The sequence below is a fragment of the Capsicum annuum genome, chromosome 2 (genome assembly GCF_002878395.1).
Source record: "Capsicum annuum cultivar UCD-10X-F1 chromosome 2, UCD10Xv1.1, whole genome shotgun sequence".
NCBI classification, from domain to species: domain Eukaryota; kingdom Viridiplantae; phylum Streptophyta; class Magnoliopsida; order Solanales; family Solanaceae; genus Capsicum; species Capsicum annuum.
The window spans coordinates 93,327,428-93,340,479 of NC_061112.1; the positions used below are offsets into that span (position 1 = coordinate 93,327,428).

The 13,052-nt window shown below is 33.9% G+C and overlaps 1 protein-coding gene across 3 annotated transcripts; it reads right to left on the bottom strand.

Annotated features, from left to right (window-relative positions):
* Positions 1-1,912: 1,912 nt before the first annotated feature.
* LOC107858766 (probable galacturonosyltransferase 13) lies at positions 1,913-10,074 on the bottom strand. Of its 3 annotated transcripts, none has more exons than XM_016703550.2 (7): positions 9,487-10,074; positions 8,779-9,097; positions 6,973-7,028; positions 6,649-6,804; positions 4,904-5,494; positions 3,478-3,780; positions 1,913-2,845 (listed from the first exon to the last, which is right to left on the bottom strand). In XM_016703550.2, the coding sequence occupies exons 2-7, from the start codon at positions 8,990-8,992 to the stop codon at positions 2,564-2,566; spliced, it is 1,602 nt and encodes a 533-aa protein (XP_016559036.1). In that variant the 5' UTR covers positions 8,993-9,097; positions 9,487-10,074; the 3' UTR covers positions 1,913-2,563. The 3 variants fall into 3 exon arrangements, with proteins under 3 accessions (XP_016559036.1, XP_016559035.1, XP_047262372.1); XM_016703549.2 differs by having other exon boundaries at positions 6,649-6,807; positions 9,487-9,988; XM_047406416.1 differs by lacking the exon at positions 6,649-6,804 and having other exon boundaries at positions 9,487-9,988.
* Positions 10,075-13,052: the final 2,978 nt, after the last annotated feature.

Consider the following 13,052-nt stretch of genomic DNA (forward strand, 5'->3'; position numbering starts at 1 on the left):
AAAATTTATGTACATTTGATGATTTACTTGGTACAAATAATGTGGAATGGTGGTGCGGGTGGAGGACAAAGGTGGGAATGGTTGGTTAATGTTTGTGGTGGTGGTGATGGTGGGTGGGGAGGGGGGACGGGGAGGGGGTGGCTGGATGTGGTGGTGGTTGTGCAGCGTAGGGGGTGGGGACGGGGATGGCAGGATGTTTTGTACTAGGTGGGGGAGGGATGATGTGGAGAGAGGGAGGGGTAGATGAAGAAGAGAGAGCTTTGAAAATTTTGTTTTAAATTTGTTGTTCCTTTTTCATAATTAATTTATCTATTATAATCTTCTTCTTTTTTTAATTGTTTTAATACAGAATTGATCAAAAAATGTCCCTCACGCGCATGGATGCGCGTGTATAGGGACGGATCTATGTGTACTCGTGGAGGTGGCACGACAACCACTGATCTCTGTTGAGACACTGTATATATATGCATATAATGTAGAAGAATTAAATATATATAATATACTTGCCACCCCATGTACAAAGTGAAAGTTATTGCCATTGACAATAGACAGAGAATACCACCCTGTAGATCAGGGATCGAATCCCTGCCAATATATATAAGCATTGTAATTTTTGCCTCCTTCCCTTACTTGCACAAAGGGAAGCTGCTCAGCACTTCAGCCAACTCCACTTCATTTTTGTATCTTTATTAGATGTGTGTCAAGGGCTTAGTTGTCTTTTTATTTTCCTTTTTAGATTTTTTCATTAATTTCATTTACTTGCTATTTTTTATTAATTTAAATGAGTTATTTTTCTTTGATTAATTCCTGTTTTTCTAAAACTTTCTCTTGATACTAGTGTTTTGTGTGTATTTGTGTGAATTAATGAGTATTAAATCTTAAACGTCACATAAATATTATTAAGAACATATTAAATTTTTTAAAAAAGTTCAAGTCTATAAAATTATGGATATTATTATGTTAGAGATATTAAAATTTAAAATTTTCAATCGTTTGAACTAAGTGAAGATGATTAAGTTGAAGCTATAATTTTTAATTCTTTCAAATTATATATCTGCAACAACACTCTCAACATATAAAGGTAATGAAATATGAATATATTAAGATAACTGTATCATATGGTTTATATAAATTTAAATTTTTAACATGAACAATATCTTTTTCTCTCTCAAAGTTTTGAAGAATAAGACCTCTTATATCGAAAAAAAAATTAAACTACTTAGAAGTTTTTTATCTCAGAATATCTAAAAAAAGAAAACTCACTAGACGTCTTTGATCGATTTGCTTATAACATAAAAAAATGATAAATAACTCAAATTGTAACCCAAAATTAAAAGAATCAACCCGCAAATCCTACTTGGACGGCATGGCACCCGATACCTCAAAATCCTGGATCCACCTCTGCGCGTGTAATAACGCATTTCATCCAACTCTTTTGTGCCACATAAGCTTGGTCAACGGTCAAGGGGTTTAAAATGTTGAGTTTTAATGGGTTCAAGGGTTCAGATAACAAACATGTAAGTAGGAGTATCCAAAACGGACATAGTACAATGATCCTGAGCCATTTTGCCTTTTTCTTATATTATATTATAACAAAAATTCTCGATTTTTATGAAGGGAAATCTCCCAGGTAAACACCAAAACCAATCATATGAAACTACTGATTCCAATCAATCAATCTATATTCCCATGTCATCACTAACTATTGATTAGGACTTGAGAGAACATGAGAACCAAAGAATAATAATCCAAAGTAAATTCCACAATTTGAAAAGTAAAACTGACTCTAAAAGAACATGGCGTAGAGAGCGCAAAAGCTGTAGTACCAGAAAACGTTGAAACAACTTATGTCTCTGAAAATCAGATCCCCAGTTTACAGTAAATACATGGAACATATAGCAAACATCTGTGAGTGGAGAACTTGATAAAAAGAATTTTCTGATCTTGTCTATAATCTCTCTCAAGTCTCAATCATACAAAAAGTACCGTTATGTATAACCTACACAGTTCATCAACTAGGGACTTAAAAATCTTCTATAATCTAGAGTCTAAAATGACAAGACATTGATTTAATCAAGAAAAAAAAGGTGATGGCAATAAAACTGTCAAGGGAAAAATGAAATAAGTTAAAAGAATCATCTCAACCTCTAATGGGGCTAAAGGAGTAGCCAAAAGCGCCACCAACCTAGTTTTTTTCTTCTCAGATGTCCCAATTTGTATCACTGATGATAGTACGGTGCACATTTTATGACATGCCCCAATATTGCCTCCTAATCAATGCTACATCCAGCTAAAGTGCAAATATAATGTACTTGGTGACATCAACAAACTAGGAGACGAATTTTTATTTTACAGATGCGAAGAATGAATCTCATATCCATGCTAGTGTTGCAGGTGCTCTTCATAGAAGTGAGTCAAACCAGCACATCCCATATCTGAATCCAACCAATTCTGCTGAGTATTAGAATCTCCTTCTCAAATTGATTTTAAGTTCCCCCGCAAATATTCAGCAAAGCCTGTACCATTTGGATTTCTCTGTTTTCCTTGCTGCATAACACATTAACTACTCCAATATGTGGCAATTCCTAACAAAATCATTGGTGTTGTTAACATACTTGGTCCAAAAAGGACGGAGATGCTCAAAGCCTATTTCAAGCCAAGGCTTTGATTGTCCATTGTAATGAATTACAGCAGCCTTCTTCACATTCTCAACTTTGGTCTTATTCTGATAGCCCAAGCCAAGCATGTGCCATGATGAGTCAATAGGATGAACATGACCTTTGAATGCAATCAAAGCAGGAGGCAGTGTTCCAAGTTTCCACATTGTCAAGTTTGACTTCAGATTCTACAATGATCAAAAAGATTCAGAATTAAAACCAAAAGCATATTTATTTCTGTTCACCATAAAACTGAGGAAACGCTGAGGACTAGATTACATGATTTCAAGTTGAATTGCAACTATAAGTAGTTCAAATTATTCAAACGTTTTCAGAATTGAAATAATAGATAAATCCTTGAGTGGCATAATAAAACACAATTTAGTCACCCAACATCTAATCTACACCAATCCCATTAATCAAAAATAGGTAAAGCAAAGATTCCATGCCACGCTATACCTTGTCGATATAACAATGGACAAAAATTAGACAATAAAGACTTCTTAATCACAATATCTGTGATGTATCGAATCATTAAAACCAAGACAGTAAAGCTTATCTCATATAACAAGGGAAAATGCTGAAATAAGGTGTACTTGTGTCTCCTAGATGAACATGTCATTAGAAAAAAAGTTAAATGAGCCACAAAAGAAGACAAGTTATACGAAGACATAGGCAGGAATCCAGGAATAACTGCAGCTTTTGAAAGATCAAACAAAAAGTAATCTCCAGCTCTTGAAAGATAAAATAATAATCTCATGGAATTTAGAAAATTAACATATTTAAAGATTAGGTTAAGAAATCATGAAGATCTGATTACCTCTTTAAGCCATGCATGATAACTATCTCTTATATTTGTCTTTCTCCATGCACGCAAATCAAAGATATTCATCCCATAAGCCCATGCACACTCGTCGGGGTTCAAATTCTTTGCTATCAGAGGATGAGAAAAATTGAAGTAATTTCTGAATCGCTTAGACATCACCCACTTATCTTCACCTTTGCAGGTCTCAACAGCTCCATTCACCTTACCATTCAGGTCTATGTCCCACAAGGGTGATAGGTCACGCTGAATGACAACATCGTCGTCTAAGAAAACCATTTTATCAAGGTTTGGAAAGAGCTGCAAAATACAACACAAAAATCTCAAGCTTGTACTGGCAAGAGAGCATACACATCTACCATGTGAAAGTTGAGATGCAAAAATGTGAAAAAATAAAGAGCCAAAATAGGGAAATCTAAATTTGAAAGCTAACCAAAAGCAAGAAGGAGAAGAAAATAAAACAGAAGAAATATTCTGTATAATGCGGGATTGAAAAGCGCTTGGGGCTACACAGTTGCAGTCTTTATGGGACATTTTCTAACTGACGGAACAAGAAAAAGAAAATGAGGAACGAATAAATGCTAACATATGCTCTTCATGGTCTAATTTAAGTATTTTAACAAACACTGATGCACAGTAAGGGATGCAATGGTTTTGTTTATACGGACTGGAAGTTATTGTGAGCAGATATGCTATGAGAAGTGCAACATAAGACTTTGCTATTCCATTCTATTGGCAAGTAAATGGAAAACGATTGTGGAGCAGAATAATCTGTTACTTTTAGCAATATGCAAACATACAATTTGGGTAAGGAGTGGAAAACCATATGGCCTCTGCTTACGTGTATATACTTACGTGTATATACTAAATAAGTTGATAATGTTTACATACTGCTAATGTATAAATACTAAATCCTACAGAGGAAGTCTCAACAATTGACTGAAATTTAGGTTGAGATTGATGAAGCAATTCTACAGTAGGCAGTTTGGTTAAGCAATAATTTTGCATAATTAAAACTATCATTTGTCTCTATATTTATCCTGAAATTGTATTCCTGAGGGGTTATGATTAAGAATTTAAAACCAGTGGCATCCATCCAATAGGCTGCAGGATAGATGCATATGACACAGAGAGAGGGATAAAAGGTAAGCCTTATACACTTGACAGTTTAATTTTTGTTTTTTATTTTGTTGTTTTTTGTTTTGATATGGTAAAAGAAAAACCTCCCCTCTGTACCGTACCCCTATGCAGGAGCTCAACATCAGCCGTTCCCACTTTTGCTCCATTATTGACTTGAATACCCAACCTTGTCCATACTAGGTTATCCCTCTTTTGTCAAGCCTTTTTGACCAGACAATGTCATCCTTACAAATTATAACTTAGAGCAACAGAAGACAATTTATGCCATATGAGAAAGTGTTACCTCTGGCAAATATATGCGGATATGATTTAGCAAGGATATGTATTTTGGACTTCTAGCCTGCAATTTTGAGGCAAAAGAGCGTGGAGTAATATCACTGAGATTGGCACCTGCAATATGATTTCCATGGTAATATTTTCGAATCCCATAATGGCTCTCAACTGCTTCAAGCACTGGAACATTTTCTCTTGTCAACCAGTCAAACTGATGAATACCTTTAACTTCCACAATAGCAGGAGAGACGGGATTCAGTGCAAACCATGAATGCATGCCTGCATATGTTTTCTTATCAGTGATGACATGGAAAACAATCTTTTCAGGCTTCAGAGATGACTGCACGGCAGAATTGACGACAACTGATGCAGCTAGGATGTTATCAGTCGATAGTACAAAATGGTGCAATGAGTTGTCGGAAAGCAAAGGGAGTAGTTCTGGTGAAGGCAGCTGTTTGCGTGCATGAGCATTGCTCGAGTATTCATCTGTCAATCGTAGTGAAAGACAGTGAATGCCTTTTGGAACTGCACTTGCAGCAAAATGTTTATTTGTCAACTCTGCAAATTTTGCCTCCCTGATCTCCCTTTCAGATCTCTCCATCTGTAAAATAGTGAATTCTTCATATGAAAAAGAAAAATGTAAAAGGGAAGTTTAATGAGGGCTATATACAGATCATCACAGAATCTGAATGCATGCATAGGCATCAAAGGAACCACAACTATGTGGTAAATAATATATCACTAAATTGTTCAGTCTCTTCATTTTCGGTGCCGCACCGTGTCCACACGACGTGAGTGCGGGATCCATACTGGTTAGTCAACCAATCTTAGATACTTTGACCAAAATCAAAAGAGAAATTCGAGACGGGTATAATGATTTTTGTAATCAAAACAAAAGCTAAGGTGAACCTGAAGAAAATAACAAATCTTGTATATATAATTTCTACTTGAGCCGGGGGTCTATCGGAAACAGCCTCTCCACTTCTTTGGAGGTAGCGGTATGGACTGCGTACATTTTACCCTCCCCAGACCCCACTTTGTGGGAATACACTAGGTTTGTTGTTGTTGTTGTTGTTTATATAAATTTCTATGTCAGTCCATTTCCTTTTAGGATTCTCCTGTTGATCAATCTTTTCTCCCTGAAATACCTTGTAAGTTTTCCACACGATGTCTCATAACATATAACTCTATTTTTAGATATTTGAATTATTTTCAGCTGAATCCCAGCACCCGTATCCGTACACTGCATCTTAAATCTTAGATCACATAGGATCCGACCTCTAGACCTCCATCTGTATTGGACACACTCACCCGAGTCCAAGGAACTTATACCAAACTTCTTTTTCTTGGGTCTTTGATAAATTACGGTAGCAACATCTAGTTCATTGCATAGCAAACATCACAATGAAAACATGCAGCAAAATATACAACAGTAGGACAACATTCAGAGAAGAAAAAGTATTGATATCCTCAAACAAACAGGCTATGTAGACAGGAGGAAGGGTTCTTTGCCATTAATGACTCAATCTCATGCACTTTCATTCTGCTATTCATAACTTTCTGTATTTTTGGGCAGATTTTTCCCTGCCCAAAGCAAAGTGGGGAAAAGAAGTAACTCAACCAACCCCCATGAGTGTGCATGATACCCAACACAAAAGGCAAGAGTAACAATAAAGCAAAATGGAAATGCAGAATCAATGCAGCTAGAAATAAATAGTACACAAATAAAGAGAGAGATCGATTACATGCACATACCATTCCCTTCAACATAAAAGCAAATTCTTTTGTGCTGTGCTTATTGTTTTTTATTTCAGAAACCAGTTGACTATATGACTCTGGGAGCTTCAAGCCAGCAGGCACTTCCTCAGAGTTCACTTGATTGAGGATCTTAACAAAATCCTTAACAAGCTTCTGCTGAAACAGAAAAAATGTCAAAGGCTTGGGCTAAGGAAAGGTATCCCACTTAAACTTCTCGAAAAAAAAAGTGGGGGAAAGGCATTCAACTTAAACACTCAACAGAAAATTGGAAAACGATGACATGAAACCAGTAAGTAAAAATGTAGATGGAAGTTTATTTACCCCTGAACCATCAGATCGCCCAAGGAGCTTTGGTCCCAATCTTCTGCCTAAACAATCTGAAGATCAATGTGAAGGAAATGAAATTATGGTTTCTCAAGGACAATCACAAGGAAAATGGAAACTAGCACCCTTAACAGACAATATCTGGATGAGAAAGGAGCAGCAAATACAAGCATCATAACTAGATCCAACAACGAGACCAAATTCAAAAAGGACTTGTAGACACACAACTGGGGTCCCAAAACCCAAAAGAGTCTGTCCAGCAAAAGCTTCTTATATCATTTCTTTGTAACAGAGAAACAGCATTTAAAAGTATGCCAAAGCAACTGAATGATGTGATATGAAATTGTGAGTTAACAAAACTTGTGGTTCAAAATAGCGCAAACACTTAGATAACAAACAATATTTACTGAAGATATATACAGAGGAAAATTTGTCACACGTGCAAGTAAGCAATACCTAAAATCGCGCTTACTTGATAGCATTAGAATAAAATATCTGAAACAGCACTAAGCCCTAAACCCCCACCCAAATGCACACAGATATTCAGTACTTCAACCCACATAGCTAACAAAAATATGAACAGTAGATAATTTCCTATTTGAAATGGTAATTATTACTAGAACAAAAAATAAACGAATTAAGGATTGCAAAAACTTATTTCAAATTGTTTAACTTTGTTTTTATAACGTGGTGTCCTGGGGCCAGCTTGCGTGCACCTCGACTAATTCTTTTATAAGGGTTACTCCCTCCGTATCAAAAAGAATGACTTACTTTCCTTTTTAATCCGTTTCAAACAGAATGATCCCTTTCCTTTTTTTGGCAATACTTTAATTTCAACTTTCCACATGGCATGTTTAAGACTATTTTGGTACATTTGACATAACTTTAATTTAGGACCAAAAGATTCAAAAGTCTTCTCTACTTTCTTAAACTCCGTGTGAAGTCAAACTAGGTCATTCTTTTTTAAACGGGTGGAGTATTTGTTATCAAACTGAAATACTTGGATAGGGTAATGATATGCATAATCAACACCACTATAGCAAATCAGACAACACTCAAAAAACTAAGAACGAAATAACATTATGCTACTAGCTCTGTTGTGACAAAAATCCAGGCAACCTAATAATCAACTGATCAGTCCACTACACCTTTCTTTTTTATCGGTCTGACCACTCAACTATACCTCAATCCCAAGCTAATTCGGATCAAGGAAAAGAGGGGTTCTATCTATTGCGAATATCCGTGTCTCATTTAATCAAATATTGGGAAGTAATTTGTCTAAGGAAAATCATGGGTTCTCTAAATCCCACATTTATTCCTACCGTAACCTAATGTAAGTGCAACTAAACTGTAATCCCAACTAATTGGTATCACCCATATGGATCATTTGCTTCCATAGTTCCATTATATTCTTTTAGCTACTTCTGCATTGGTTACTAGAGATTATAGCTTTTCTCGGGCAACTACCCTTCATGTGATCTTAGGTCTATCTTGTCCCTTCTGGTCCCTTTATGACCATAGTGTTGCTCAACTGGTGCATTTAGAAGTCTACACATAAAAAGCTACCTAATACGACTAATTTGGGAAAAGAAACACGAAAGTTTCCAGCTCAAGAAACAATTTTCAACAATGGAGAAGCAGAACATGATCAAGGAAGCTATTACCATGGACAGTAAACAATACTCAGAGAGAGGTGAAAGTATCTAATTGACATTACAATAAAGGAACACAAAACAGAGAAAAATATAAAGGATCCAGCTATCAATACAACAAAGGAAAATGTAGGGAAATAGATTGAAGTACCAAATGAGGAGCACTTGTTGACACCTTCAAGGGTAACAAGAGCAGTGAGAATGAAGATAAACGGCAGCAAGAAAGCTAGGATAAGTATAGTGTGAAAGAGTGTTCGGTAAGAGAATTGGCGAGACGCAACTTTGATCTTCATCAAATCACCTACCCCTCCATTGCTGTTTGATATTGTTATACTTCTCATGCTAGGAGAGAAGTGCAGCTGCATCTTCCTCCCTTCTCCACCACAACTAATTTCTCTACTCCAATCACCACCCCTATCCCAATTCACCACAACTCCAAAAGAAGCTAAATAGCCCTAACAAAAAACCACCTGAAAAGAAAGCAAGTTGCACTCTGAATTCAACTCGATGAATAGCAACAACAACAACAACATACCCCGTGTACAATGGCAGAGCCAGGATTTTCATTAACAAGGTTCAAAATACGAAAAAGTAAACGCACAAACTAGCAAAAGGGGGTTCAACATCTACAATATATACATAAAAAAGGATAATTTTAACTATGTATAAATAGTATATAATTTTCCTCCAAAAGGGGGTTCGCCTAAACCCGTAGGCCCAAGCTAATGTAGTTCCACAAAGTGGGTCTGGAGACCTTACCTCTACCTCAAAGCTAGAGAGAGTGTTTCCAATAGACACTCAACACAAATAGCATTTAATTAATAATTGAAACAACAATATAAACAAGAACAATACTCACTATGTCTCCCTTGATTCTTCTTCTGGGCAATTGTTAAACAATCAAGAAATGCTCTTTTTCACCATCAGATCCACCACAAATACCAATTTAACGATTTTCGCAACCTGGGTAATGCTTAAACAGTCCAAATTTGCAATTTTCAACAATCAGATCCACCAAAACAGAATATTTCTTTAGGATCTTAACGTTAATGGTCTCTTTTAAGACCAATGCAAATGGGTTTTCTTTCTCAACACCACCCAAACCCCCAAAATTGAGCTAAAAATTGAAACGTCTACAACTTTCTACGTAAATAACAAAAAATATATATAAAAATATCTATTTCATAACGAATAATGAATAAATCAAAGCAAATAGGGAATATTTGAATAAAATTGGAAATGGGATTTTGTTATAAGCAAAGGAATAATGAATCCCCCTTTCTCTCCATTTCATATTCTTCTGATCTGGGACACAAATTTAGCTAAGTCCATGTGCAAAATAAGGCACTTACCTCGTAAGCCCCATATTTTTTTTTATTTTATTTTTAGTAATAATAAGATTGTTGTAAGTATTTTTTAAAATTAATAAATAATAAAAAATAGAAAATAGTACAGGCCCTTTTAATTTTTATTAAAATGAAAATGAAGGGGATGTCGTTTGTGGGGAAAAAGTAATTTTCCATAGAAAGAAAACACTTTGCGGGAGTGTTTGGTACGAGGAAAATGTTTTTCATGAAAAATGTTTTCCTAAAAAATAAGTTAGTTTTCTACTTATTTTTTTATATTTGGTTGGTAAATGAAAAATATTTTATGGTGTTTGGTTGGTAAGTAGAGAATATTTCTTAGAAAAATATTTTCTAGTGTTCGATTGATGAGTGAAAAAATATTTTTTAGAAAATACTAGTATCTGTTAACTAGTATATCAGTGCCTCTAGCAACTCAATAATTTGTAAGAACTAATTTAAGTATAATAAATAATATCAATATCGAATACTAAAATATTACAATCACTAAATTTAATCAACTATTAATTAACAAATATAGGTGACACTTTTCAATATTTTGTTAGGACAATCTCAAGATACTACAATTAATAGAAATATAACAGAACGACAAACTTATTTAATCTCGTGAAAAAAGTTACATCGATAATAAAATGAAATATGCAATTAACAAAAGTAACATAAGTAAGTCTTACTTTATGCATATGAAAATAACAATATATTCAACGAATTGAAAATAGAAAAAATTCGGGCTTCATTATTTTTTATTTCAAACAATGAAAAATTGAAGCAAAGCACAGTGAAAAATATTTTCGAGTAATATAAATTTTTGAGAAATGTAAATTTTTTGAGTCATGTAAATATAAGTGTTGTTGGGGTGGGAAGAGGGGCGAGGGTGAGGTCATAAGTCACATTTGTCATTTTCTGAAAAATGACTTCCCTTGGCCCATGAGTGAAGTCATTTTTCATCAAATGGTGGAAAATAAGTTGTCTTGAAAAATATTTTCCTAAACTTTTGTTGCAACCAAACAAGGGAAAACCGAAAAACATTTTCTGGAAAATATTTTCCATCATACCAAACACACCCTGCATCTCAAAATTTTTTAAGAAATTTATTAACACACTTTACATCTTAAATTTTTTTTGAAAAAAATAGACTTTAAAGTTTAAAAAAAAAAACATTATTATTATTCAAAAATATAACGCCTCCCATTTATTTTTGGCTTTAAGCAATTAAAGTACTTGAGTCGCTCCTATTGCATTGACTAGCTAAATGTGTTATATCTTTGGGTCAATTGGTAGAGTGTATTAAAAAGTTAATGCATGCATTAGCGTGTATTAGTAGTACCTTATTTGGTATATCTTTATATCTTATGTATAACTTTTTACTCTATTGTGTAGTGAGGTGTGTATTACTAATACCTCAAAATACATGACATTGGTTGTCAATTGATCAAATGCATGCATTAACATGCTTAAAGACACTATTATCTCTCAATAAAAAAATTGCATCATTTTTAACATATATATTGAGGGTATTATGTAAAAAAAAAATATAAATTATGTAATTCATTTTATTTTTAACACATCGAACCAAACACTGCATAAGAAAAATATAAACATAACTAATGCAAGCATAACTAACACAAGCAATGCTAATACAAGCAGTATTAATGCACCATACTTTGCATTATTCTTATATACTCTACCAAATGACCTCTTATAGCTTAGATTTTTGACGAAATGGTCTAGTGGATCTCTGTATTGTTCGATTTTGTAAGATGAACACCTCTAATTAACATTTTATCATCTGAACCCATCAACTCGTCAAAACACAACATTTTAGATATTTTTAATCGTTGACCAAACTTATATGGCATTAAAATGGCTGAGTTACACACAATAACCGCGTGTGGGTGCGAGTGTGCGTTGTTTTTTATGTTAAAATAATTTTAAAAAAATAAACCACCACCACCAAAACTTCTCTTTTTTCCTTCCTTTGCACCATCATAGTGCCCCCTCCCCCCTCTAAAGCACCATTATTACAGCCCCACCCCCATCCCCCAAACCTATCTTCTTACTTTCACATCATTACAGCTCCCTAACGCCCTTCCCCACCCTCCAATTTTTTTTCTTTTCTTTTTCTTGTCAACCTCCTCCCCTTTGTTCGAGATTCACTTTTTTATTATTTTTTAATTCACTTTTCAATTCAAACTTTTCATGCTTTTTAGGATTAAAATTTGAACTTGAATTGAAAGTGAGTGATAAGTGAATGTTCAAAAATTAATGAGCTCCATGGATAAGCTTGACATTTAAGTTTGAAGAGCAATAAATAATTTTTACAGATTTGTTAAAGATATTAAAAATTAAAAATTCATTGTGTTTGTGTATATGAAATTATAGGTGAAAATTTAAATTAATTGGAGAGGATTTCAACTATTTGGAATGAATTTGATGTACAATTTGTGAGCAAACATCAAGAACGTGATTATTGAAATTTTTCTACAAATTATAAAAGTTGTTTATTTAATTAAATTTATTTTAATTATTAATTTATTATGTGACATTTAAAAATGACATAAAATTTAACACAATATTTAAAAATAACGTGAGAATGACATGGAAGACGGTTGTATTATACACACCAAAATAGAGTTTAAAATATTGTGTTTTGATGAGTTGAGGGAATCAGATGATAAAATGCTAAGTAGAGGTGTTCACTTTATAAATTCGGACAAATATAAAGATTCACTAGACCATTTCGTCAGAATTTTTAAATAAGATAGTCATACACTTAAATATGACATCAGAACAAGAAGCTCAAGTCCTATATTTAAATCGCAATCAGTCAAAAAAATAAAAAAAATTCACGTGCTTGACTCATGAAAAAAGAACTAAAATACTCACACGTAAAAGACTAATTATGTTGAAACATATATAATAAAATAGATTTTTAAACTTTTCTATATGAAATCATTGCATACTTCAATAACACAATTAAGTTTTTGTTATTTTCATGTAATTCAATGAGTTCAATATGCTCTTGTATGAGCTATAATAAGATCCACATGAATAGACATGA

What these genes read in the sequence shown, in the direction of transcription:
- LOC107858766 (XM_016703549.2), bottom strand. Translation starts at nt 8,992, where the DNA reads ATGCAGCTGCACTTCTCTCCTAGCATGAGAAGTATAACAATATCAAAC. An exon ending in CAACAAGTGCTCCTCATTTG is followed by an intron (nt 7,029 to 8,778) that starts GTACTTCAATCT and finishes ATTGATCTTCAG; the next exon opens with ATTGTTTAGGCAGAAGATTG. An exon ending in TCCGCATATATTTGCCAGAG is followed by an intron (nt 3,781 to 4,903) that starts GTAACACTTTCT and finishes TGTATTTTGCAG; the next exon opens with CTCTTTCCAAACCTTGATAA.